Raw genomic sequence first — 19928 nt, 5'->3', positions numbered from 1 at the left:
TGTCTGTGCGCTCAGCAACCGTACGAGATTAAAATAACGGAGTATCTTCTGGTGCCGACATCGCCCACAGCTTGTTGTGGTAGATACAGCGCTCCCATTACCGCCACAACCAGAGCAATGCCGACGCCCAAGCGCTCCACTTAAGTCTACCTGAGCGAGCAATCCCCACGGCCTGGCCAATTTGATACAATGACGCCGTCGAGCGTGATTGCTGATTGGCCACCACTGCGGACTGAGAATTTCTGATTCAGTCTGAGAACAAAAAGAAGAGAAGCAACATTGAGAACCATCATGACGTCTCCAGGCGACAAGACCATGTATCCGCAACTGCCGCGGGCTCAAGAGGTCCCGATGAACATTCAGGTAAAGTGCCGCGCTGTGGCTGTTGTATATGATTGGAAGTTGCACTGAATAAGGCTTAACTGTTGACCTTAGAATGATACGTCGCGTGACGAGGAGATGGCACGCCAGCTACAAGCTCAATACGAGCAAGGGGGCCAAGCTATGGCACTAGCGCAGCCTGTTTCTCAGGCCGAGATGCCATACAAGTGTGGCAATTGCGGCACGACGCACGTGGTGCGCAACGCCACGCACGGGTCGACGTTCCAGTGCACTGCGTGTGGCGCGCAGAACCAGATTCTACTGCAGCACCGTCGCCCTGTTGTTGTAGTGTAAGTTTTGGGTGTGGAATTTCAATCGCGACGTTCTACTATGCGAGGATAGATGGCTAACGCATTGGTACTTCAATGTGTACTTCCCGACAGCGGCCGCTCGTACAGCTTCCTGCCAATTCCAATCATCTGCAACATCATGTAGTCGCATTGAGAAGGTGGATTCAGGCACCGTGCGTAACACAAGTTGACCGGTTAGTGAAAGACACGTTTCCTTTTGTACCGTGCTCTTGCCGGTGTCAATCCATCGACGACACTACATCGGACTGCAGCAGAAGTAATTGTTCATTTATTTACCTCCAATCATATTTTTATTTGTGCTATGTCGAATATGGTCTCTGCTGCACGACTCGCTCAGCATCAAGCTACTAAATAGCATCTCGTTCGTATCCGTGGAGCACTGTGCAGGTTGAAGGAACATGTTACCCGTCAAACACGGTATCATATTTGCCATTTCTGGTAACAATCATGCGCTTTGTGACACTCATACAAAGTCCAAGAGAAGCTAAAGTGAAGATGGCGGACGAAGCCCAGATCGCGGCGGCCGTGCAGGCCCGCGCCACGCAAGTACAGGGGCTGCTGGCGCAGCGTAAGAACGAGGAGGCGGTACGCGCAGCACTGGAGGACCCGCCGCTTCTGTCCAAGAATGATGCGGTGAAGGACGAGAACGCCAAGGTTGTGATGGCAGCGCTTGTTGCCTGCAACAAGGGCGAGATGCAGCGCGCTATCGACTCGCTCCCCAGTCCGCTGGAAGACAACCTCATGAAGTACATTATGCGCTTTCTGGGCATCGCGTCGCAGAGCGCGGCCATGCTTGACTGGCACCAGAAGCTGGTGGCCAAAGCTGGATCTGGCTGCGTCATGCGAGCCTTCACCGAACGGAAGCAAGTTTGAACAAGTGCAGATACCTACTGTACATGCAGCAGATATGTCAATGAACACAAAAATATTGCCACTTGCGATTTATTCTAGTTAAATGTGTTTTTGAGTGGGGAGATTTCGTCGGGGTCGGCGATTTCTGCTACGAATGACTTGATCAGCTGCATCGTCGGGTTGGAATCGAGGTCGTCGTTGGCAAGCTGCTCGACAATGGTGAAGTGGTTGCAAGTGGGAATGACGTGACGCTGGATAGAATTCTGTACGGTGGTGAACATGAAATAGGTTTAGCAATAAGGAAAATTAAAAGGTGACTGTCCTTTGAATGCGTACATTTCCCGCAGCAGTTAGCCATCGTTCGAGCTCTTGTGCGTCTTCGTTGAAGTGGAAATCTTCGTGGGCATTCACAAGCAGCAGAGGCATTTTGGTAAGTGGCGAGGTAGTCCCGACTCTGGTGACTGTCATCCCGATCGAAGCCTCTCGCCACTGCTCGGCACGTTCGCCAAACGGTGGATTCGTTACGAGTGTTCCATAGAACGATGTGTTGGCAAGGCGTACGATATTGTACACGCCCGAGATACCCACAGCTCCCTTGACGAAAGTGTCAATTGGTTGTTCCATCCCTGCTGCGGTCAGATATTGCGGATCGGCGAGAATCTGCATAACCAAATGCGCACCAGCACTGTGACCCACCAGCACTAACTTGTTCGGATCACCTCCAAACTGCCAACGCGCGAACGGTGTGTCAGTTACTGGCTCACTCCAGCGTTCACCAAACATTCAACAGGGCATTCACCTTGGCAATGTTCCGGTATAACCACGTGACTGCAGCAGCCACATCCTTGACATGTTCCGGGTGCTGCACTTCCGGTGACAGCCGATAATTCACCGAGACGCCCAAGTATCCCGCACCGACGAACGCCTCGTCAATGTCTTGATTCAGCCCACCGTTCTTGTCCCCTCGTTGCCAAGATCCACCGTGTACAAACACACACGTTGGCAAATTGGAACGCGGCGGAATCCTCCGTGGAATGGCGATGTCTAAAGCCTGTAGCGCATGTGGAGACTCGCCCACATACGCCACATCCTTCCAGCTATAAGCGCCCAGTACCGACAGCGTTCGACGCAGCATCGCCAAAATGTCAACTGTAAATCTGATTAAACTGACGGATCACGGTACATTACTTTCGAATTAAGTACGATTCAGACTGGGAATTGCAATTGCGATTATTGCTGGAGCCATGGCGGCGAGAGCGAACGTATGTGTCGTTGGAGGCGATATCCGTCGGGACTACAGTCTTTAACCTCGTCACTAACCTTCTTTGTATTATTGCATGCAGTACCGGGCATCAGTCCAGTTCCCGAACGCTCACAGCGACGGCATCTGGAGCACATTTTGGACGTCCAATGACAAGATTTTGACTGGATCCGTGGACGAAGTCGCCAAGTCTTGGTGCGTCCTCAGCAGCGAACAAAGAGGAGAAAGGAGGTGTTGACTGCTGCTTGTATCTATGTAGGGACGTGACGGAGGATGCCGTGTCCATCTCGCAGCAATACCCAGGCCACGTCCTGGGCACGATCTCCATCGTGGGCAATAAGGCTGGAACACACGCCGTCACCAGTTCGTTGGACTGCCAAATCCGCGTCCTTAATCTCACGTCTGGCGCCGTGGAGAAGACTATCGATGCTGGACCTGGCGAACTCTGGCAAGTGGCCTATAGCCCCGACGAAACGAAGCTCGTGTCGGGCAGCCAGCAGGGCAAGATCAACTTCTTTGATATCAAGGCGGAGAAGATCGTGCAGGAAATTTCGACGCAGGCTAAATTTGTGCTCAGCGTTGCCTACGTACGTCTTGGTACTGGATTCGGTGTGAATGGCAATAGATACTAACCCGTTGACGTGATGCTGCAGTCCCCAGATGGCAAACACGTTGCGTGCGGCGGATTCGATGGCTTTGTCGGCGTGTATGACGTCGAGACTGGCTCGCTGGTCCACAAATACGAAGGTATGGGGCTATAGATGATGTGTTTGGGATTGCCGAACGAAGAATCTCATCTTGTTGTCTTTTACTGCTTACAGACCGCACGAAGCCTGTACGCTCTGTGGCGTACTCGTCCGATGGGAAGCTGTTCGCTGCATCCGATGACATGCACGTGAATGTCTACGATGTGTACGTAGAGTATGATGTTGCCAACTGGCAAGATATGGTTTGACCTAAAATCGATTGGCATGTAGGACTCACGACAATGCCGTTGCCACTCTGTCTGGTCACGTCTCATGGGTGTTGAGCGTTGCCTGTTCTCCTGATGGCACGCAGTTCGCTACTGGGTATGTTACTGAGATATGCTACGTTGATTTCGATATAGATTGTCTAACAATAGGCTTATTCAATGACAGTGGTGCTGACCGCCGCGTGAAGATTTGGGACATCGGCACACGACGCTGCTTGACTACTTTCGATACGCACACAGACCAGGTATGTAGAGGACATTCATTTTCATGTATTAAGTTCAAGATATGGACTCACTAGCTCGTATTGTTAGGTATGGAGTGTTGCGTACAACTCGACAGGAACGCGGCTAGTATCGGGCGGTGATGATGCGCTACTGCAAGTGTACGAGACTGCTACATCCACCTAAAGTCTCCTCCATTACATTTTGGAGGGCTTGACGGTGGAATGTGCCTTTGATCTGGTAGAATGGACCTTCAATTGGATGACTGGGACTCGGTATTGTGTGATATAGAGTCAATGGATTCTGGTTCTTGGGATAGCCATGATAGACTCAGTATGTCTGCGAGGGTGATTCTTTCCTTTGGATTCTTGTCGAGCATTCTAGAAGTGAGAGATTGTAGTCGTGGTGACACGTGCTGCCATATTTTCTCCTCGAAACTAATATCACCGATCATATTGCGCGCCAGGAGTTGGTAGGGATCTGCACCTGAAAATGGTATTGAACCAGATAGCATGTGATACAAAACGATCCCAGCACCGTAGACGTCAGCCTCCGGTCCGCAATAACCATCGAAACGTTCGGGAGCCATGCAGCCATAAGTTCCAGCATTTATCATTTTTTCGCCAACGTCGCAGTTGTCAATATTCGCGCCGCTACCGAAATCCACAAGCTTTAAAGTGCTAAAGTTGCCCGTCGGTGCGTCATCGAAAAGGATGTTGCTAGCTTTGACATCCAAGTGCAGCACTTGGTTTTCATGCAGTAGTTGCAACGCTCGACACAGTGACACTAAAATGTTGCAAGCCATTGCTTCGCGTAGAGGCCCACGTTCATGGATTCTGTCGGCTAGTGTGCCACCAGGGTAATACTTCATGACAACGGTGACGCACTTGGCCTTGGTATCTTCAAACAAGTAGAAGTACTGCGCCAAATACTGCTCCAGTTCATGGTTCTCCTGACCCAACGCCATGATGCGAGCAGTCACATTTAGTTCACTGTAGCCATGAGACCGATGGACACGCTTGAGCACAAACTGCTTCTTCGGATCGTCGTAGTCGTGACAGAGATAGACTGCCGAGGTGGGGCTTTTTGCCATGCTCTCGTGGATCGACAAGCGTTGCAACAGCACGGCAAGTGCCACCCATTGGCTTAGAGTTTCACGGACAGCTTGAAGCTGTTCAATAGTGTCGAACTCCAGTGACAGCGTGTCGTCCTTGCGCACCCTGGAGCTCACCAACACCAGCCGCTTCTCTCCCACGACTCTCATCCTGGTATCCCCTCCAAGCAGCAGCATCCGAACTGGCACGCAGTCCTCGGGACGCCGTGGGTCGTGACGGTATACACTCAGAATCGGTGATTTGGAGCCGCGGAGCACGATCCATCGACGTTTCGATACCCAACGTGGCACGAATCGCGCACATTTGACGCGAGCAGAAATCATGAACTCGCTCGACAGAACCGCGTCTTCCATCGGGCTAAAGGAAATGGTATCGCTGTCACTATTGGAGACCTTGGTGCACGCATCACTGACCAACGCGCGACGGTCGGGCATTGACTCCTTCGACGTAATTTCTGCACTGACACTCGGTTGACGAAAACCCATGTTGAAGTGCTTGCTCAAAAAGGTTTCAGTCCCTTCAACTTCACAATACTTATTTATTCTCGATATCAGTTTTGATATTATTTATGCACTATCGAAGGGTTTACTTATTCTTGACTGAAGGTTACGCCAGCCGATAGCAATTCATGTCGTTGAAGTGGTAGAGGCAATAATATCGTGCATCTTAGCCTCTTTCATCAGTAGCTGTAGATCTCAGTTCGCAGTTTTCTCGGCAGCAGTTTCGTCGCGATCTTTTTCGAGCTATGGCTGCACGAGGCGCCGTGTTGTCGATGACTCCTCCGCCACGTCGCGCTTCCTGTGGTCAACAGACGGGGGAGGCCCACGTCAAAGATGGCAATGGCTGGTTCTACCACACGGTATCGGCTGCAACGCCTACGGAAAAGCGTAAGGCTAAGCTGTTCAAACAGGAGGCTGGCGAACGCCAGAGCGACAGTGACGGCGACGATGATACGGCTTCACAGCAATATGCGTGGAGTGTGGGCTCCACCCAACGTCGAAACAGTCTCGACAGCTCCGTGCAGTTGGAACGCACGCGCGAGATCGCTGGAAACATGCAGGACAGCATCTTGGCCAGGATATCGACGCTCCGAGCGCTCTGTGATGAAGGATTCATCACGGAGGAAGAGTACGAACGGTATGTAAAATTTGATCTGGTTGGAGTTGGTTTGGTCCTCTGACAAATTTCAATGAAATTGTAGACGCAAATGTGCCATTGTGGACGAACTCACGTTCTCGTCATTGGCACCAGCATCAAGCACGCAAAATACAGTCACCCAGAGGAGACGTATGTCGTTCCGACGGACGGAAGGTGGGGTTTATGACTATCGAGAGCTAGAAAAAATAAACTGATATTTTTCTTGCTTGCCAGGTTTGCCGCTGATTGTTCCACACGCGCCGGACTTCCGGGGTGTCAGTCCGGAGCTCGCTATCAAGCACGTGTTCGATTACTCCACGCGCCAATGGAGCAGCAAGCAGGTGTTCATCAATCTGGACGAGACGCCATTTAGTAAAGGAAGTCTCCGGATTGTGTATCATTTGCAGGATCTGAGCACGGATACTTCCGCGAGTTTGTCTAATGGTGGCTGCTACACTGGTAGCTACGTGGCCAAGCTAGCCATCGACCCGGACGAAGACCCGCAGACGTACTTCAGAGACATCGAACTACAAGCCCATTGCGCTCACTACGCTCAAGTCTACAACTCTTACACTCCACCCAAACGTGTCGAGTTCATCCCAGCGTGGGTGTTAGAATTACCCGAGCGAAATGGTGCCTTGTGCGCAGTGGAGGCTTACATCCCAGGAGAATACCGCAAGCACAACAACAACTTTGGGTCAGTAAGCGACGATGAACGCAATACCCCACAAGCATTTTCTCACTTCACGTACGAAGCCTCGAATCATGAGCTACTAGCTGTGGATATCCAAGGCGTGGGGGATCTGTACACAGACCCACAGATCCATACACTCAACGGCCACGACTTTGGCAAAGGCAACCTCGGCGTTTTGGGCTTCCAGAAGTTCCTCTCGTCGCACCGATGCAATTCCATTTGCCGCTATCTCAAGCTCCCAGCGGTTAATCCAAAGTCTCGTCACGCTGACTCCGGTACTTTACCCGTACAAGAAGTGATGAATCGCGACCGTGTACGACCTACACATTTCGACTCGCGACACTATTACGAGAACGCTCCTATGCTGCAGAAGTATGTGAGTCAGTGCCGCGAAACGGACAGTTCATTGTCCGCTTCGTCTTCGAGTTGTTCCAAGAGATTCCGCAAGCGCCATACTCACCAGCAATCCGGCTTCGCTCACTTCTGCAAGGTGTTGTTCTGCGGAGGCTGCTAATTATCTGCACTCTTCATATCTTCAGCTTTTGATTCAAAATCCCGTCAGCTAAAGTATAAGGCGAATCCAAACTTATCTCTAGAAATCAAACAATTCCACTAACCTACGCAGTCTTCTCACCGTACACAGCCTGGTGAACCAGTTCAAGCAGCGTATCGCCGAAAGTTTCCAGAGAGAAGAGTTTCTGGGCACGCAGTCTGCCACATGCGCCCATTTCGACGACTCTGATGCTGTGTTTGGGTCCACAAAGCTCTGCCATGGCCTCGGCGAATGCCTCTGGCTTCTGCTCGCATAGAAATCCCGTCTCCCCGTCAGCGACGGACTCTAACGGGCCACCAGAACTCACAGCAATAACAGGAGTACCGCATGCCATGGCCTCGACGGGGACGATGCCGAAGTGCTCGCGGTCGGGTGTGTAAAGGATAGCATGAGCCTTGCGCAGTAGCTCCAGCTTCATGGAGTTCGAGACGGATGTACGGAACTCCACGTGCTCCTTAAGACCATGCTTCGCAACCACGTCTTGGAGCTCGATTAGATGTTCCTTGTTCTCTGTATTAAGCGGATCGTATCCTCCAGCAACGATAAGCTTGACACGCTGGAAGTCTTCACTCGGTAGTCTGCTGCGCAGCTCCATGAGTGCTTCAATGGCCAGCGTCACGTTTTTCTTACGCTCAAAGCGGTTAAGCGACACAAACAGACCTGAATCACGTTGTACGTCGGCATCCGCTGTGGTTTTGTAGGCCTTGACATCCACCGGTGGGTAAAGAACTCCTAGCTTCTTTGAGCGTAGACGTGGGAAAACCTCCTGGAAGACTCCACGCGAGAACTTGCTGTTAGCTACGATGATATCCGACGCAGCGGTAGTGATCTCTTCCAAATAGTCCAGTGGTACACGGTACATGCGCTTCCAGGGTGAATTAGAGCGGATACAGAGCAGCTTGTCCGGGAAGTGACCGTAGAAGAGCACAGGTTTGCCTAGTGCACGCAAGAATGGGATGGAAATCGACACTTGGTCCACTACGAACACATCAACGTCATTGATGTAGGACACGGCGATGCATAGTGTCACGAATAGCACGCGTACGACTGCGCAGAACGCGTAGAGCTTGCCCAGGATCGTGCGAGGAAGCCAGTCACCATGTACGCGCACATGAGCAGCTAGTGGTCCGTCGCCACGTGTCTCTTCGAAGCAGTGGTTTACGTCATGATGGGCTGTGAACACGGTGACATGAGCTCCACACTGTTGCAACGCCACCGCAGCATTCACCACGAGATTCTCAGCACCGCCGATACCGAAGTCGGGGTGCAGGAATCCTACCCGAAGCTGCTTGGTGTCTTTAGAGGGTCGAGCTGAACGAGGGATCGAGCAGCTGAGACCACGGAAGAACGCCCAGACGACGAAGATGAACATGATGACCCAGGGGGCAGCGATGGCGGCCAGCGCAGGTGGAGGAGGAAGCGCCATAGCTGCTGACGCGTCTCTAGTGTCTCCGCCAATAGCAAAATGACAGCTGCTTCAAATTCTGAAAAAAAATTAGATTTAGAATTAAGAACGGCAGTAAAGAAAGACACCAGTACGCATTGTTTTACGAGGTATGAACAACTCAGTAACATTGGAAAGCAGGAACGGGAGGGATAACGGTCGGGTCCCAGCGGCAGAAGTAGCCCTTCCATAGTCTGTAATATAAAGCAGTTCATTTTAGTACAAACAACTGCACAAAGGAACTTCAGAATTGGTACGCACTTGATGTTCTTGGAGAGCGTGCTGGGAGACAATACCGTCGCTTGCTCGCTCGGTGCGTACATGTGGTTTGTGAAGCGCTCGCTTTGGGTGTTGATCTCGCTCCAGATCGAGAAAACTCGATGCTTGGCGAAAAAATCCTTCCTGAAAAAATAGCAGCAACAAAATCTGTAAGAAGCAAGTCAACTGAAGAAACTGAGGTCAGTAATAAGTACTCACCGCTGACGTTCGCAATCGAACATGAACGTGCCAAACTTGCACGAGTAAACGTGGTCTGCAAGCGCGAGGAGGAAGCTCTCGTTGAACTCGCATTCCGTCGGGTACTGGCGAATGTATTGCCAAACACAATCCAACCAGAGCAGGAACACGGGCGAACGTTGCTCATTTGAGACGTCACTTCGAGCATGACCACATCTCAGAGCAAACTGGTGCCCGAATGCACACCATTCCTTCTCAACGAGTACCTGGAACCCACGCAGAGTACGATAATATGGATCCAGCATCAACGCAGCCAACGCGACCATCTGCGCCGTACGATCCCAACCATCGCTGCAGTGCGTTAACACGGACATGCCATTGTGTACCGTGTGCGCCAACTCCACCGAAGCCTTTAGAACTAGTCGCACGTGACGTAACCAACCAGAACTGTCGATGCGTCCGTAAAAGCTGCTCGATGTGTCCTCACTCGCACTCTTCTTAGGCTCAAAAATTGCAGCTAACGAGACTTGTGACTGCCTCACAGAGTGAATGTTCTCAACATTCATGAATATCAGCTTAGCACCACGGTAGTTGCTGGAAATCTCCGTTCCTTTACCCAGCGCCTTATTGCCCACGGCAGCAAGCTGGCTGCGTGCATCCATGATCACATAGCGTCCGAACGCTTTCTTGTTGGTTGAACAACACGACAGCGTCACAAGCAACTCGTCTTCTCCGCTGCGCGCAGATTTCAAGCCAACGAGTGGTTGACTGGACCGAACGATAGTGGCTCCATTACTGGGATGAATCCAGCTCACCACAGGGAGTCTTTGGTGAGCCCGGAACGCTGCGGCTGCTTTGAGACGAACATCCGAGATATCTGCAGGCACGATAAGATGCCGCGGGTATGTCTCGCAGAGCGTATACTGCGAGGACTGGTCGATACAGCGCAGATGCTCTGGAAAAGATAGCAACCCGATACGTTTATACTCCTGGCGAATGTCGAATTGCACTTCTTCGGATGGAGCCACAGTCGGAGAATACGCGAAGCAAAAAGCATCTAGTAAGCTTGACGGGAAAGCTAAGAAGCTTAAGCACTTGACAAGTTTGCTATACTCGCTCTGGTCTGTGATGGACAGTCGTGCCACTTGTGTGTCTTTGCAGCGAATCACGACTTTGAATGAGTCATCTGGAGCGAAACCAAGCGCAACTTGCGCGTTTTCCACGGAAAGACTCGCAGGTCCTGTTGTTGCACTCGCGTGAGGGTCGATGCGGTCAATTGAGGCGATAGAGAGCACGGGGATCTGCCAATCAATTTCTCCGCGACCTAGTAGACGCGTGAAGAAGCATCGGTAGTTCGTGATGAACAGTTTTCCACTGATATAGTGGGACAGGCATGATCCGTCGTGCGAAAGCACCAGCCTCTGCATACTAGTCTCCACGTTAGCGTAGCACAACTCTCCAGGCAAAAATACAGGCAGAACCAGCTCCGATAACGCAGTGTCCGATCTCGGTGAGGATTCCGCAGCATCAGAAACTTCAACAGCTTCAGAACCATCCGAGGCAGCAGTATTTTCATTGCCAAAAGCATCACTGCAATGGCAGAATCCAATGTATACCGGGCGGTCGATGAGCTGTAGACGGCGTTTTACTTCTTCTGTCGTCACACCGATAATTGGAACGCCATTGATCGACTGCAGGAGGTCACCAAGACGCACTTTTCCACTAGCTTTGGCTTGGCCTACCCCACCGATTGCGGTCGGATCTCGAGTAAACGACTTCACTGCTAGACGATCTTCATATTGAGCCCCTGCTGCTGTCAAGATGATGCCAAGAGAACCTTCCTGAAACTGGACAACTTCCACGGACCTAGACTCTCCATCACAATCCTTTTCGCCATCTTCGCACTGCTGCGTTTCCTCGGTCATTGGATCTCGTAAAATCCTGGCAAACTTGATAAGTTCAATAGCACGATTCTGTTCTCCGTCGAGTTCTTCCTCCTGATACGCTCGCATAAGGAGACGCAGACAGCCAGTATTGTCCGACTGGCGTAACTGAGAGGACAATTGCAGCAGTCTCGCTACGCAGATATACCGGAGGAGCGGGAAGCCAATCCAGCTCGCATCTTCGTTTTTACTGATCAGCTTGGGTAGCTGCAATAAATCATTATCGGACTTGTCGGTCATATTGATCACCGGGAAAATAACATCCGCTCGAGTATTATCCAGAATCATCGCATCCCAGATCCACAGTAATTCTTTCAACGCATACTCACGCGCGAACAGCAGTCGGATCCACCTCAAACAATACGTCTCTGGAACAATCTCCAAGTTCTGCAAATGGTAGTACAGTTGCGGGTCCTTCTGCTGCAGCAGTTCATACTGGATATGATGACACAATTGGTGCAACGCTGGCTGCTTCTTTTGTGCTCCCTTAGTATTTACTCCATTGTCGTTCTCATTCCCCTTTAGTGAGAAACTGGCAAACAGTCGATTACTGTCTTCATTCTCACATGAAGTGCCGTGTCTCGTCTTGACAATCTCGTAGAACGGCTTAAGGAACAGCATGACGGCCTCAAACACCAAGAAAGTGTCTGCTTCTGCATGTTCCGGTAGCTTTTTGGCTGAGTCTCCCTCTGTGTTACCATCCTTGGTAGTGTACAAGAAGGCGTAGAGTACTACGGCTGCAACGTCGTGCATACCTTGGCGGTAGGCTACGTCTGGATGTAGACGGCACCAGACGAACAACACGTGGCGCAGCGTGCTTAAGTACAACTCGTTCTGGAAGAAACTTTCGTTGCCTGCAGGATACAGTCGCTCCAGGTCCGTGTTGATCTCTTCCAGCAGGGTCTCGTCCGTGAAATACTGGCTCCAACTTGAAGAACTGTTAGAAGTCGAGCCATTGGCGGTCGCCAAGACAGTCAGCGGGTCAGTAATGCCGGCTGCGTCAATCTGGAATACCATGTGCTGCTTTAGGCGCTCGTAGCGCTCACGTTGTGCCACGAGAGCGTCGCCCTGCAGCCCGAACGCCGCAGCCCAGCGCGCTCCATGATTCTCCATGACGGTTATCTGATGCGGATCTTGATTAATTGACCAATGAGGAAATACGCTATCTTTTCAGCGAATCAAAATATAAATCATGTTTTGACCAATGAGACGTCATTCGACAATGACTTCAACTCTGTAGTCCCGCCTCAGCCTCAGTAATCGATGACAACGCCAACTACGATGAGGTGTCGACCTCCACGAGGTCCGCGGTCCGTCAGATTCGATCCCGCCGCGTTCCTGGCCCCTTTGACATCACGATGCTTGTTGCACGACGTGGATCTGCTTTGGCTCGCAGCCTCTCGACGCTTTCGTTCGCTCCTCCACCTCCGGTGCCACCTCGTCGTGTAGTGGTCACTGGCTTGGGTACTGTGACTCCGTTCGGAGTAGGCGTAGAACGCGCGTGGGAGCGCGTTTTAGACTCGCAATGTGCCATCCAGGTACATAGTTCACTCTTATATGTATTGGTCTATTGAGACTGACGCTGTGTTGGTCTGGTATGCAGTCTTTGGACATGCTCGTGGGCTCGGGACTCAATTGCACGGTGGGGGCGACGGTGCCCAGAGATGATGGAGATGGAGCATTCCACACAAAGGACTGGGTTAATCCAAAGAGCTTCCGCGCTCAGGAAGTAGACCATGTCGCTATGGCACTCGCTGCAGGTGGGTGCTGTCGTTTTCAAGATACTCTAATACTTGAGTTGAAGCTCATTAGTTGATGCTGATTCAGCTAGTGAAGCTTTGAAGGACTCGGGGTGGGATCCCCAATCGGACGAAGAGCGTGAACGAGCGGTAGGATCTGAAGCTGTTGGAGGGTGAAGCTGTAGCTGTAGCTGAGTGTGGGTTGTGTGTGTGTGTGTGTGTGTGTGTGTGTGTGTGTGTGTGTTTTGCCAGGGTGTGGCTATCGGTGCTGCTTGCGGCAACATTCAGGAGGTCATGAACGTTGGCGAACTCATCAGAGAGAAGGTGTGGCCGTGGATGCTCTTGCTGTGGGCTACTGTGTGGATTCCGATGCGTTGTTTCTCTTTACTTGCAGAAATTTCGCCGCGTTACACCATTTTTCGTGCCTCGCATTCTCATTAACCTGGCAGCAGGTCACGTGAGTATTGAGCACGGCCTGAAGGTACTTGCCACGACAACTTGCGTAGTATACACAATCTTTCCACGATGAGTTCTGATAATTCCATGGCCTTCACGTACACAGGGTCCGGTCCATTCTTGCGTAACGGCGTGTGCTACTGGTAGCCACAGCATCGGAGATGCCGCTCGCTTCATTCAACACGGAGATGCAGACGTTATGGTTGCTGGTGGCACAGAACCTACCATTAACGAGATGTCGATCTGCGCTTTCGATCGACCGCGAGCTCTGTCTACGAAGGTTTGCTGGTTTAGATTTGTTTAATTCGTGTTGCTGTGCCTGACAATTTGGCTAACAAGTGGTTTTTTTTTATTCATGACCAGTACAATGATCGCCCGAAAGAAGCATCGCGGCCGTTTGACTCGAAGCGCGATGGCTTTGTCATGGGCGAAGGCGCTGGAATTGTCGTTCTCGAGGTATAGTACAATCTGCGTAGCAACCAAAGCAAGATGCTCACTAACATCGAACAACATTTCTGTGTAGGAATATGAGCACGCTAAGAAGCGTGGTGCCCGTATCTACGCAGAGCTGCGGGGCTATGGTCTTAGTGGAGATGGTAGCCACATCACAGCTCCTCTACAGAATGGAGATGGAGCTCGTAGAGCTATGCAGTCAGCGGTTGCACAGTCCGGACTTGCGCTGTCCGATATTGGCTATGTTAACGCATACGCTGCGGGTACTCCTCTGGGTGACCGCGCTGAAAACGCGGCCATCAAAACCCTGTTCGGAGAGCACGCTGACAAGCTTGCAGTATCATCCACGAAGGTACTTTGCTGCATTTGCCACGTGTTGGTACATGCAGTAAAAAAAAACTGTTCTTGTTGTTGCTATCCAGGGGTCCATCGGCCATCTACAAGGTTCGGCTGGCGCTGTGGAGGCCATCTTCGCGATTAAGGCTCTGTACAACGTAAGTCACAACAATTCGTTCGCACATTGAGCAGTTTAGTTGACTAACACGTTGAAATAATGTCCGAGCAGAATGTGATGCCTCCTACGCTCAACCTGACAGAGACGACCAAGGAGTTCACGCTCAACTACGTACCGAACCAACCACAAGAGAAGGAACTCCACGCTGTCATGTCCAACTCATTTGGATTCGGAGGGACCAACGCTAGTCTCCTGTTTGCCAAGTAATCACCACCCGATCAAACCATTCAATACGAAACTTGTTTACAACTTCAACGTAACGTGTTAGATACAATGCCTTCAACTTTGTGTACCACACACCACAAACTCATAGGCGCATAATGTTGCTGCGAAGAGCGACGTCTTCGTCTGTGGCCCGTGGCTTCTCGACGCTCTCGTTCGGGGCACCGCCACCTACACCCAACCGGCGTGTGGTAGTCACTGGTCTCGGTGCTGTCACTCCGTTTGGAGTGGGCGTCTCACGCTCGTGGGACGCGCTGCTGGACGCGAAATGCGCCATCCAAGTAGGACACATTCGTATATTTGCGTTGCGTTGTTCATTAGCAAGTAATTTGTAAATTGCAGACGGTGGACGTCCTTGCAGACACGGGACTCAGTTGCACCATTGGTGCAGCCGTGCCACGAGGCGAAGGAGATGGAGCGTTCCGCACGAAAGAGTGGGTGAATCTCAAAAACCTCCGCGCTCAAGAGCCAGACTTTATTGCGTTCACCTTGGCAGCAGGTTGGGACAGCTTAGAGTTTATTTGTTCGTATAATGGCGAGTTGGTGTTGACTATTTTGTGGTTCTTGAACAGCTGATGAAGCTTTGAAGGACTCTGGATGGAGCCCTGAGTCGGACGAGGAGAGAGAACGAGCGGTGGGTAGTGAATCGCGTTCTATTGATGAAGTTATAGGTGATAATTGGATGTGTGTTGGTAGGGTGTGGCTATCGGTGCTGGTATGGGAAATATCCAGGAAGTTATGGATGTTGGGCAGCTTATTCAGGACAAGGTACTGGTGATGATCAGTTGGCACCCGTGTATTCCTTTTCTGATAGTGTTTGAATAACTGTACATCTTGCAGAAATATCGCCGTGTATCACCCTTCTTCATCACGCGAATTCTCATTAACTTAGCTGCGGGTCACGTGAGCATTGAACACGGACTGAAGGTTCGGCTTTGAACGAGGTTGGAATGATCCGTTGATAGACATCTAATCGTTGTATTGGGGGACTCTCTTTTACGCTTGTGTAGGGTCCGAACCATTCCTGTGTTACGGCATGCGCTACCGGTAGCCACAGTATTGGTGATGCTGCGAATCTCATTCGACACGGAAATGCCGACGTGATGGTAGCCGGTGGCACTGAAGCCTCTCTAAATGAGATTTCGATGTGCGCGTTCTTACGTGCACAGGCGCTATCAACGAAGGTGAACAGGTTGATATCTACATCAAGGAACGAATCTGCTATACTGACACTGTATTGTACACACGAACAGTTTAACGATCGCCCACAGGAAGCATCAAGGCCGTTCGACTCACAGCGCGACGGATTTGTCATGGGTGAAGGCGCTGGTGTTGTTGTTCTCGAGGTACAAACTTTGCAATCTTTCTGAAACGAGCTGCAGGTCCTGACTACTCGACGTTGTTCTGTTCTCCATTAAAGGAATACGAGCATGCTAAGAAGCGTGGGGCCAGGATCTATGCTGAGGTGCGGGGCTATGGTCTCAGTGGCGACAGCAACCACATCACAGCTCCTCTTGAAACTGGTGATGGTGCTCGACGAGCCATGCAGTCAGCCATCGCACAGTCTGGTATTGCATTGTCTGATATCGGCTACATCAATGCACACGCGACGTCAACGCCACTGGGTGATCGTGCTGAAAATGCTGCCGTGAAGGAACTTTTTGGCGAACATGCTAATCAATTAGCAATGTCATCTACGAAGGTAATTCCTGCAAGTGTTTGCTATGTGTGAATGTGGATTGGATTTACTGACGTGGGTGTTGTTAATTAGGGAGCTATCGGTCACTTACTCGGTGCTGCTGGTGCGGTGGAGGCTATCTTTTCGATCAAGGCTCTTCATCACGTACGTTCTGGTGCTATCCACATTCTTCTGTCAATTGTTCCTCTGATGTTTATTTGTTGAATTATGTGCAGAACGTGATGCCTCCAACACTCAACCTAACGGAGACCACAGAGGAGTTTACGTTGAATTACGTACCGAACCAGCCGCAGGAGAAAGAGCTGCGTGCAGTTCTTACGAACTCATTTGGTTTCGGAGGAACAAACGCCAGTCTCTTGTTTGCTAAGTAGGCTGTTGGGTGCATCCCTCTAAAGCGTTCCAGCAACCTGCGTTAGTCTATGCTAAGTTGGCATTTGGTAGCGAAGATCAGCTTTCTCGGCTGTGCCGAACTTATCTGCTATTTCATCACGTGACGTGCTACCTGGGGTCTCCCTTTCAGCTTGCATCCGCGAGTGCGATAGTGGAAGATACGTGTAGCTACTGTTGCGATACTCTTCGATCTTCTTCCGAGCCAACTAAAAAAAAATCAAAGGCTTAATACTGCTACACAAATCACAAGCTGGACAAGCACGTACCGTGGCCTCACGCTCCATTCGCGATCTCTCGAGTGTCATTCTCTCCAGTGCTGTGCGGAGTTCACGCTCTTGTCGATAGAATTGCTGTTGCTTTGAGAGCGCTGCTGTGAGTTGAGCACTTAGTTCCGATACCTTACGGTCGCTATCATCACACGAGTGCTCCTGTTCCAATAGTAACTCCTTGGCGTCGTTCAGGTCTCTGGTTAATTGCTGAACCTGTAGTGATAGAACCGAGCATCTAGCGTCTGTTTCCTGCCGGCTCTTGTCAACACGCTTCCTCTCCTCCTTGAGGGTTTGCGTCCTTGCTTTCAAGCTCTCAACTTCAGCAATCAAACGCACTTCGCTGCGCTCTCGTTCGCTACGAGAACTGTCCAGCACTGATGCCGCTTCTTTCTTAGCCAGGGATAACTTGTACTCCAACTCAGCAGCTTGAGCTTTCAGATCTCGATTCTGCTGGTGCAATACCTCGAATTCATTCGTAAATCTGTTGGCACAGTCCGCCTTGACCTTGTTCAGCTGATCATTCAGTAGCTGAACCTTGCGGTGTTGCTCTTCGCTTTCATCTTTAGCATCGCGCGCCTCGGTACGACGCATTTCTAACTCTCGCTCCAGCAAGCTCACTCGCTCCTGTGTACAGTAGACAAACGTAATATTCACAGTCATTAGTACCTTGGTAAGCAGTTGCGGTTTCCAATGAATGAAACGCACGCTCAATTCTTGTCCGCGATCACGGAATTCAGCTCTCAGCTTTGTTAGTGCGTCTTCTTTTGCCCGAATTCTCTCGAGATATTCTGCTTCCAGGTGACTTGACTGCAATCCCAAGCGAGCAAAGTTCGTTAATACCATGAGCGTTTTCATCGACAGGTATAATACCGTACCATATCACGAGCTTCTTCGGCTGTTGCAGTACGTTCGGTAAGGTGCTGGAGTTTTTTCTGAAGCATCACGAGCCCAACGGTAGTCAGAAATGCTGTTTACCATGTTCTTCGACTTCCTATAGCGCCAATTACCTCAAAGGCGATACTTGCGTCCTTGGAACGACGAATTGAGTCTGCAAGCTTCTTGTCGGCCTCTTTTTGGCTTCTTGTCGTCACTTCCATTTTGGAGCGTAAATCAACCAGCTCAGCACTTAGAGACTTAATCTCTAGTTCACGACTGCTCATTTCTGCCTCATGCCTGCGGCCTATTGCGCTCAAACTTTCCTCTTGCGATTTCACGTGATCTGCAGCTTGTTGCCGAAGTCGCTCCAGCAGGCGTGCAATCTCTCGTCGGCTTTGCAGCTCTCGAGCAGCCACCTATTCAACACAGCAAGGACAGCCTCGCCTTTTAGAACCTCTTCCGAAACTACTGTTTCTGTCTCCTAATAAACAAACCTCTTCTTTCTCCAGAACGGCTTCTTCGATCTTCAGTTTGCATTCTGATTCCAGCTAACAACGCACACATTGAACGTAAGTGGCTTAATTAAGATAAAATTTAAGATTTCTCTTACCTCAGTGACTGCGTCCTCCCGCGCACAATACTGAGTTAACTGCTTTTCCATGCTGTTGAGAACGTTTAACATGCCTTCGCAGTCTTGTCGTACAGCGTCTAACTCAGATTGCAGTCCATTGTTTTGCGCTTGTAAGTCATTGACAGCTTTTTCTTTCTTCTCCAGCGCATTTGTAAGCTCGCGCAGACGCACACAAACGTTTTGATATCGCGTGGAGAAGGCTTCGTCCTTGCGCTCATTGGTCTTTTTCATCTTCTCCATCATTTCTTCATATTCACCAAGTTGGCTTTCTAACTCGCCGCGCTCTTTACGAACTGCCTCCGTTTGCTCCACTAACGACTCCTTTGCGCTCTCTAACTGCGCGATCGACGCTGCATATCGCTGTAGCTGTCGTTCACAGTGTGTCTTCTCCTCTCGTACCTGTGAACAAGCATCACGCAGCTCCTGTAGCGCGAGCGTGGCTTCGTTAAAATTCTGTCCCATAATCTGCAGTTGTTGATCCCTGTCCGTCAGTTCTTTCTTCATGGCGCCAATCTCATCGTCTTGAAGAGACACTTGCTCCATTAGCATATTGTTTTCCGCCATCAACACGTCAATACGCTCGTTGATCTCCTGTAAGTACTCTCCGTTCTCTTGTATGTTCATTAAATCTTCGTGCATGTCCTTGGGCTCGTTCTGCATCCGCAGTATCATCTTCTCTCCTGCAACCTCCAGTTCTCTGCAGCCACGTCGGTTAATTAGTCAAGATCTCTACACTCTAACTGCTGCCTCCTTACTGTCTTAGCGTCGTGTTCTCCTTGGCCAATCCCTCGGCTCGCGTCGCTACTCGGTCCATCGCCTTCTTGTTGTCCAGCAAAGCACTCTCCTATAGGAGCAAGGACCATCACAAGTTAATCGTTGCATTGATAACCCATCTCTCTAGGCCACATCGCCCAACCAGCTCTTGGATCTTGAGGTCGTAGGCCTGTAGCAAAGGGTTCGTGTACTCGGAGGCAGTGAGCCAGGGCGCCAGGCGCTCGTGTGGCTCCTCATCACTCTGTGTTGTATCTGCCAGTGTCTTGAGTTTCTCTAACTCTCCATATCGCTGTAGAAGGATGCGTAGCTGAATTAAGAGCCGCTCTGCGTAGCCTCGAAGGAAGTCTCTCTCGTCTGCAAGTCGTGCGCTCTCCACGCAGCAGCCAGAGACGCACGCGGACGGGGGTGAAGTAGTTGTGACAGGCTTCCGACTGGGTATTATCTTAGGTTGGGCCTGCAGTCGCCCCTGTGTCTCCAAACGCCGCGAGCGCTCCGCTTGCGGCCCTCCATCGTCCATAATGCTAATTGAGTTGGTGTCTTTTCATGATTTCATTTATGTATCG

The 19928-nt window shown here is 50.8% G+C and overlaps 11 protein-coding genes across 16 annotated transcripts; 6 read left to right on the top strand and 5 right to left on the bottom strand.

Annotated features, from left to right (window-relative positions):
• Positions 1 to 291: 291 nt before the first annotated feature.
• Positions 292 to 816, top strand: PPTG_10881 (hypothetical protein; the record flags this gene model as incomplete). The annotated part of the gene is made up of 3 exons (XM_008906371.1): positions 292 to 363; positions 436 to 671; positions 765 to 816. The coding sequence occupies 3 exons, from the start codon at positions 292 to 294 to the stop codon at positions 814 to 816; spliced, it is 360 nt and encodes a 119-aa protein (XP_008904619.1).
• A 323-nt stretch (positions 817 to 1139) lies between these two features.
• PPTG_10880 (hypothetical protein) lies at positions 1140 to 1565 on the top strand (the record flags this gene model as incomplete). The annotated part of the gene is made up of 1 exon (XM_008906370.1): positions 1140 to 1565. One exon carries the CDS (start codon positions 1140 to 1142, stop codon positions 1563 to 1565), a length of 426 nt encoding a protein of 141 aa, XP_008904618.1.
• A 54-nt stretch (positions 1566 to 1619) lies between these two features.
• Positions 1620 to 2694, bottom strand: PPTG_10879. Of its 2 annotated transcripts, XM_008906368.1 has the most exons (3): positions 2344 to 2694; positions 1881 to 2270; positions 1620 to 1807 (listed from the first exon to the last, which is right to left on the bottom strand). In XM_008906368.1, the coding sequence occupies exons 1-3, from the start codon at positions 2677 to 2679 to the stop codon at positions 1640 to 1642; spliced, it is 894 nt and encodes a 297-aa protein (XP_008904616.1). In that variant the 5' UTR covers positions 2680 to 2694; the 3' UTR covers positions 1620 to 1639. The 2 variants fall into 2 exon arrangements, with proteins under 2 accessions (XP_008904616.1, XP_008904617.1); XM_008906369.1 differs by having other exon boundaries at positions 1620 to 2270.
• A 48-nt stretch (positions 2695 to 2742) lies between these two features.
• On the top strand, positions 2743 to 4675 carry PPTG_10878 (hypothetical protein). Its single transcript, XM_008906367.1, has 8 exons — positions 2743 to 2806; positions 2888 to 3000; positions 3065 to 3392; positions 3459 to 3552; positions 3627 to 3717; positions 3783 to 3875; positions 3945 to 4023; positions 4091 to 4675. The coding sequence occupies exons 1-8, from the start codon at positions 2789 to 2791 to the stop codon at positions 4184 to 4186; spliced, it is 912 nt and encodes a 303-aa protein (XP_008904615.1). The 5' UTR covers positions 2743 to 2788; the 3' UTR covers positions 4187 to 4675.
• Positions 4029 to 5640, bottom strand: PPTG_10877 (CAMK/CDPK protein kinase). Its single transcript, XM_008906366.1, has one exon. The coding sequence runs from the start codon at positions 5598 to 5600 to the stop codon at positions 4254 to 4256; it is 1347 nt and encodes a 448-aa protein (XP_008904614.1). The 5' UTR covers positions 5601 to 5640; the 3' UTR covers positions 4029 to 4253.
• Positions 5641 to 5689: 49 nt separating this feature from the next.
• On the top strand, positions 5690 to 7566 carry PPTG_10876 (hypothetical protein). The gene is made up of 3 exons (XM_008906365.1): positions 5690 to 6252; positions 6317 to 6426; positions 6487 to 7566. Exons 1-3 carry the CDS (start codon positions 5861 to 5863, stop codon positions 7458 to 7460), a joined length of 1476 nt encoding a protein of 491 aa, XP_008904613.1. The 5' UTR covers positions 5690 to 5860; the 3' UTR covers positions 7461 to 7566.
• PPTG_10875 lies at positions 6572 to 8951 on the bottom strand. 2 transcript variants are annotated; one of them, XM_008906364.1, is made up of 4 exons: positions 7564 to 8951; positions 7407 to 7485; positions 6996 to 7310; positions 6572 to 6906 (listed from the first exon to the last, which is right to left on the bottom strand). In XM_008906364.1, the coding sequence occupies exon 1, from the start codon at positions 8923 to 8925 to the stop codon at positions 7564 to 7566; it is 1362 nt and encodes a 453-aa protein (XP_008904612.1). In that variant the 5' UTR covers positions 8926 to 8951; the 3' UTR covers positions 6572 to 6906; positions 6996 to 7310; positions 7407 to 7485. The 2 variants fall into 2 exon arrangements, with proteins under 2 accessions (XP_008904612.1, XP_008904611.1); XM_008906363.1 differs by having other exon boundaries at positions 6572 to 7310.
• On the bottom strand, positions 8952 to 12487 carry PPTG_10874. 2 transcript variants are annotated; one of them, XM_008906361.1, is made up of 3 exons: positions 9421 to 12487; positions 9205 to 9345; positions 8952 to 9137 (listed from the first exon to the last, which is right to left on the bottom strand). In XM_008906361.1, the coding sequence occupies exons 1-3, from the start codon at positions 12453 to 12455 to the stop codon at positions 9065 to 9067; spliced, it is 3249 nt and encodes a 1082-aa protein (XP_008904609.1). In that variant the 5' UTR covers positions 12456 to 12487; the 3' UTR covers positions 8952 to 9064. The 2 variants fall into 2 exon arrangements, with proteins under 2 accessions (XP_008904609.1, XP_008904610.1); XM_008906362.1 differs by having other exon boundaries at positions 9205 to 12487.
• An 84-nt stretch (positions 12488 to 12571) lies between these two features.
• Positions 12572 to 14759, top strand: PPTG_10873 (beta-ketoacyl-acyl-carrier-protein synthase II). The gene is made up of 10 exons (XM_008906360.1): positions 12572 to 12880; positions 12946 to 13102; positions 13170 to 13231; positions 13334 to 13405; positions 13476 to 13562; positions 13644 to 13817; positions 13901 to 13993; positions 14061 to 14342; positions 14413 to 14484; positions 14556 to 14759. Exons 1-10 carry the CDS (start codon positions 12701 to 12703, stop codon positions 14709 to 14711), a joined length of 1335 nt encoding a protein of 444 aa, XP_008904608.1. The 5' UTR covers positions 12572 to 12700; the 3' UTR covers positions 14712 to 14759.
• A 49-nt stretch (positions 14760 to 14808) lies between these two features.
• On the top strand, positions 14809 to 17335 carry PPTG_10872 (beta-ketoacyl-acyl-carrier-protein synthase II). The gene is made up of 10 exons (XM_008906359.1): positions 14809 to 15007; positions 15069 to 15225; positions 15299 to 15360; positions 15423 to 15494; positions 15567 to 15653; positions 15737 to 15910; positions 15980 to 16072; positions 16147 to 16428; positions 16498 to 16569; positions 16641 to 17335. Exons 1-10 carry the CDS (start codon positions 14825 to 14827, stop codon positions 16794 to 16796), a joined length of 1338 nt encoding a protein of 445 aa, XP_008904607.1. The 5' UTR covers positions 14809 to 14824; the 3' UTR covers positions 16797 to 17335.
• PPTG_10871 (hypothetical protein) lies at positions 16554 to 19909 on the bottom strand. Of its 3 annotated transcripts, XM_008906356.1 has the most exons (9): positions 19508 to 19909; positions 19347 to 19435; positions 18571 to 19288; positions 18455 to 18508; positions 18092 to 18376; positions 17960 to 18016; positions 17790 to 17891; positions 17082 to 17708; positions 16554 to 17021 (listed from the first exon to the last, which is right to left on the bottom strand). In XM_008906356.1, exons 1-9 carry the CDS (start codon positions 19880 to 19882, stop codon positions 16848 to 16850), a joined length of 2481 nt encoding a protein of 826 aa, XP_008904604.1. In that variant the 5' UTR covers positions 19883 to 19909; the 3' UTR covers positions 16554 to 16847. The 3 variants fall into 3 exon arrangements, with proteins under 3 accessions (XP_008904604.1, XP_008904605.1, XP_008904606.1); XM_008906357.1 differs by having other exon boundaries at positions 19347 to 19909; XM_008906358.1 differs by having other exon boundaries at positions 18571 to 19435.
• Between the last annotated feature and the right edge of the window lie 19 nt (positions 19910 to 19928).

The sequence above is a fragment of the Phytophthora parasitica genome (assembly GCF_000247585.1).
Source record: "Phytophthora parasitica INRA-310 unplaced genomic scaffold supercont2.23, whole genome shotgun sequence".
NCBI lineage: Eukaryota > Oomycota > Peronosporomycetes > Peronosporales > Peronosporaceae > Phytophthora > Phytophthora nicotianae.
Note: the sequence above shows the minus strand (reverse complement) of the source record. Positions and strands in the feature narration are given on the sequence as shown.

What these genes read in the sequence shown, in the direction of transcription:
- PPTG_10879 (XM_008906368.1), bottom strand. Translation starts at nt 2,679, where the DNA reads ATGCTGCGTCGAACGCTGTCGGTACTGGGCGCTTATAGCTGGAAGGAT. An exon ending in TATACCGGAACATTGCCAAG is followed by an intron (nt 2,271 to 2,343) that starts GTGAATGCCCTG and finishes GCGCGTTGGCAG; the next exon opens with TTTGGAGGTGATCCGAACAA. An exon ending in GGCTAACTGCTGCGGGAAAT is followed by an intron (nt 1,808 to 1,880) that starts GTACGCATTCAA and finishes ACCACCGTACAG; the next exon opens with AATTCTATCCAGCGTCACGT.
- PPTG_10878 (XM_008906367.1), top strand. An exon ending in TTGTGCTCAGCGTTGCCTAC is followed by an intron (nt 3,393 to 3,458) that starts GTACGTCTTGGT and finishes GTGATGCTGCAG; the next exon opens with TCCCCAGATGGCAAACACGT. An exon ending in CACGTGAATGTCTACGATGT is followed by an intron (nt 3,718 to 3,782) that starts GTACGTAGAGTA and finishes ATTGGCATGTAG; the next exon opens with GACTCACGACAATGCCGTTG.
- PPTG_10877 (XM_008906366.1), bottom strand. Translation starts at nt 5,600, where the DNA reads ATGGGTTTTCGTCAACCGAGTGTCAGTGCAGAAATTACGTCGAAGGAG.
- PPTG_10876 (XM_008906365.1), top strand. Translation starts at nt 5,861, where the DNA reads ATGGCTGCACGAGGCGCCGTGTTGTCGATGACTCCTCCGCCACGTCGC. An exon ending in ACGGAGGAAGAGTACGAACG is followed by an intron (nt 6,253 to 6,316) that starts GTATGTAAAATT and finishes ATGAAATTGTAG; the next exon opens with ACGCAAATGTGCCATTGTGG. An exon ending in GTCGTTCCGACGGACGGAAG is followed by an intron (nt 6,427 to 6,486) that starts GTGGGGTTTATG and finishes CTTGCTTGCCAG; the next exon opens with GTTTGCCGCTGATTGTTCCA.
- PPTG_10875 (XM_008906363.1), bottom strand. Translation starts at nt 8,925, where the DNA reads ATGGCGCTTCCTCCTCCACCTGCGCTGGCCGCCATCGCTGCCCCCTGG.
- PPTG_10874 (XM_008906361.1), bottom strand. Translation starts at nt 12,455, where the DNA reads ATGGAGAATCATGGAGCGCGCTGGGCTGCGGCGTTCGGGCTGCAGGGC. An exon ending in TTCGATTGCGAACGTCAGCG is followed by an intron (nt 9,346 to 9,420) that starts GTGAGTACTTAT and finishes CTATTTTTTCAG; the next exon opens with GAAGGATTTTTTCGCCAAGC. An exon ending in ACGCTCTCCAAGAACATCAA is followed by an intron (nt 9,138 to 9,204) that starts GTGCGTACCAAT and finishes TTTATATTACAG; the next exon opens with ACTATGGAAGGGCTACTTCT.
- PPTG_10873 (XM_008906360.1), top strand. Translation starts at nt 12,701, where the DNA reads ATGCTTGTTGCACGACGTGGATCTGCTTTGGCTCGCAGCCTCTCGACG. An exon ending in GTATTGAGCACGGCCTGAAG is followed by an intron (nt 13,563 to 13,643) that starts GTACTTGCCACG and finishes TCACGTACACAG; the next exon opens with GGTCCGGTCCATTCTTGCGT. An exon ending in TTGCAGTATCATCCACGAAG is followed by an intron (nt 14,343 to 14,412) that starts GTACTTTGCTGC and finishes GTTGCTATCCAG; the next exon opens with GGGTCCATCGGCCATCTACA.
- PPTG_10872 (XM_008906359.1), top strand. Translation starts at nt 14,825, where the DNA reads ATGTTGCTGCGAAGAGCGACGTCTTCGTCTGTGGCCCGTGGCTTCTCG. An exon ending in GGCAGCTTATTCAGGACAAG is followed by an intron (nt 15,495 to 15,566) that starts GTACTGGTGATG and finishes TACATCTTGCAG; the next exon opens with AAATATCGCCGTGTATCACC. An exon ending in GCATTGAACACGGACTGAAG is followed by an intron (nt 15,654 to 15,736) that starts GTTCGGCTTTGA and finishes ACGCTTGTGTAG; the next exon opens with GGTCCGAACCATTCCTGTGT.
- PPTG_10871 (XM_008906356.1), bottom strand. Translation starts at nt 19,882, where the DNA reads ATGGACGATGGAGGGCCGCAAGCGGAGCGCTCGCGGCGTTTGGAGACA. An exon ending in CCGTTCTGGAGAAAGAAGAG is followed by an intron (nt 18,377 to 18,454) that starts GTTTGTTTATTA and finishes TGTGTTGAATAG; the next exon opens with GTGGCTGCTCGAGAGCTGCA. An exon ending in ATCGCGGACAAGAATTGAGC is followed by an intron (nt 17,709 to 17,789) that starts GTGCGTTTCATT and finishes TACTGTACACAG; the next exon opens with GAGCGAGTGAGCTTGCTGGA.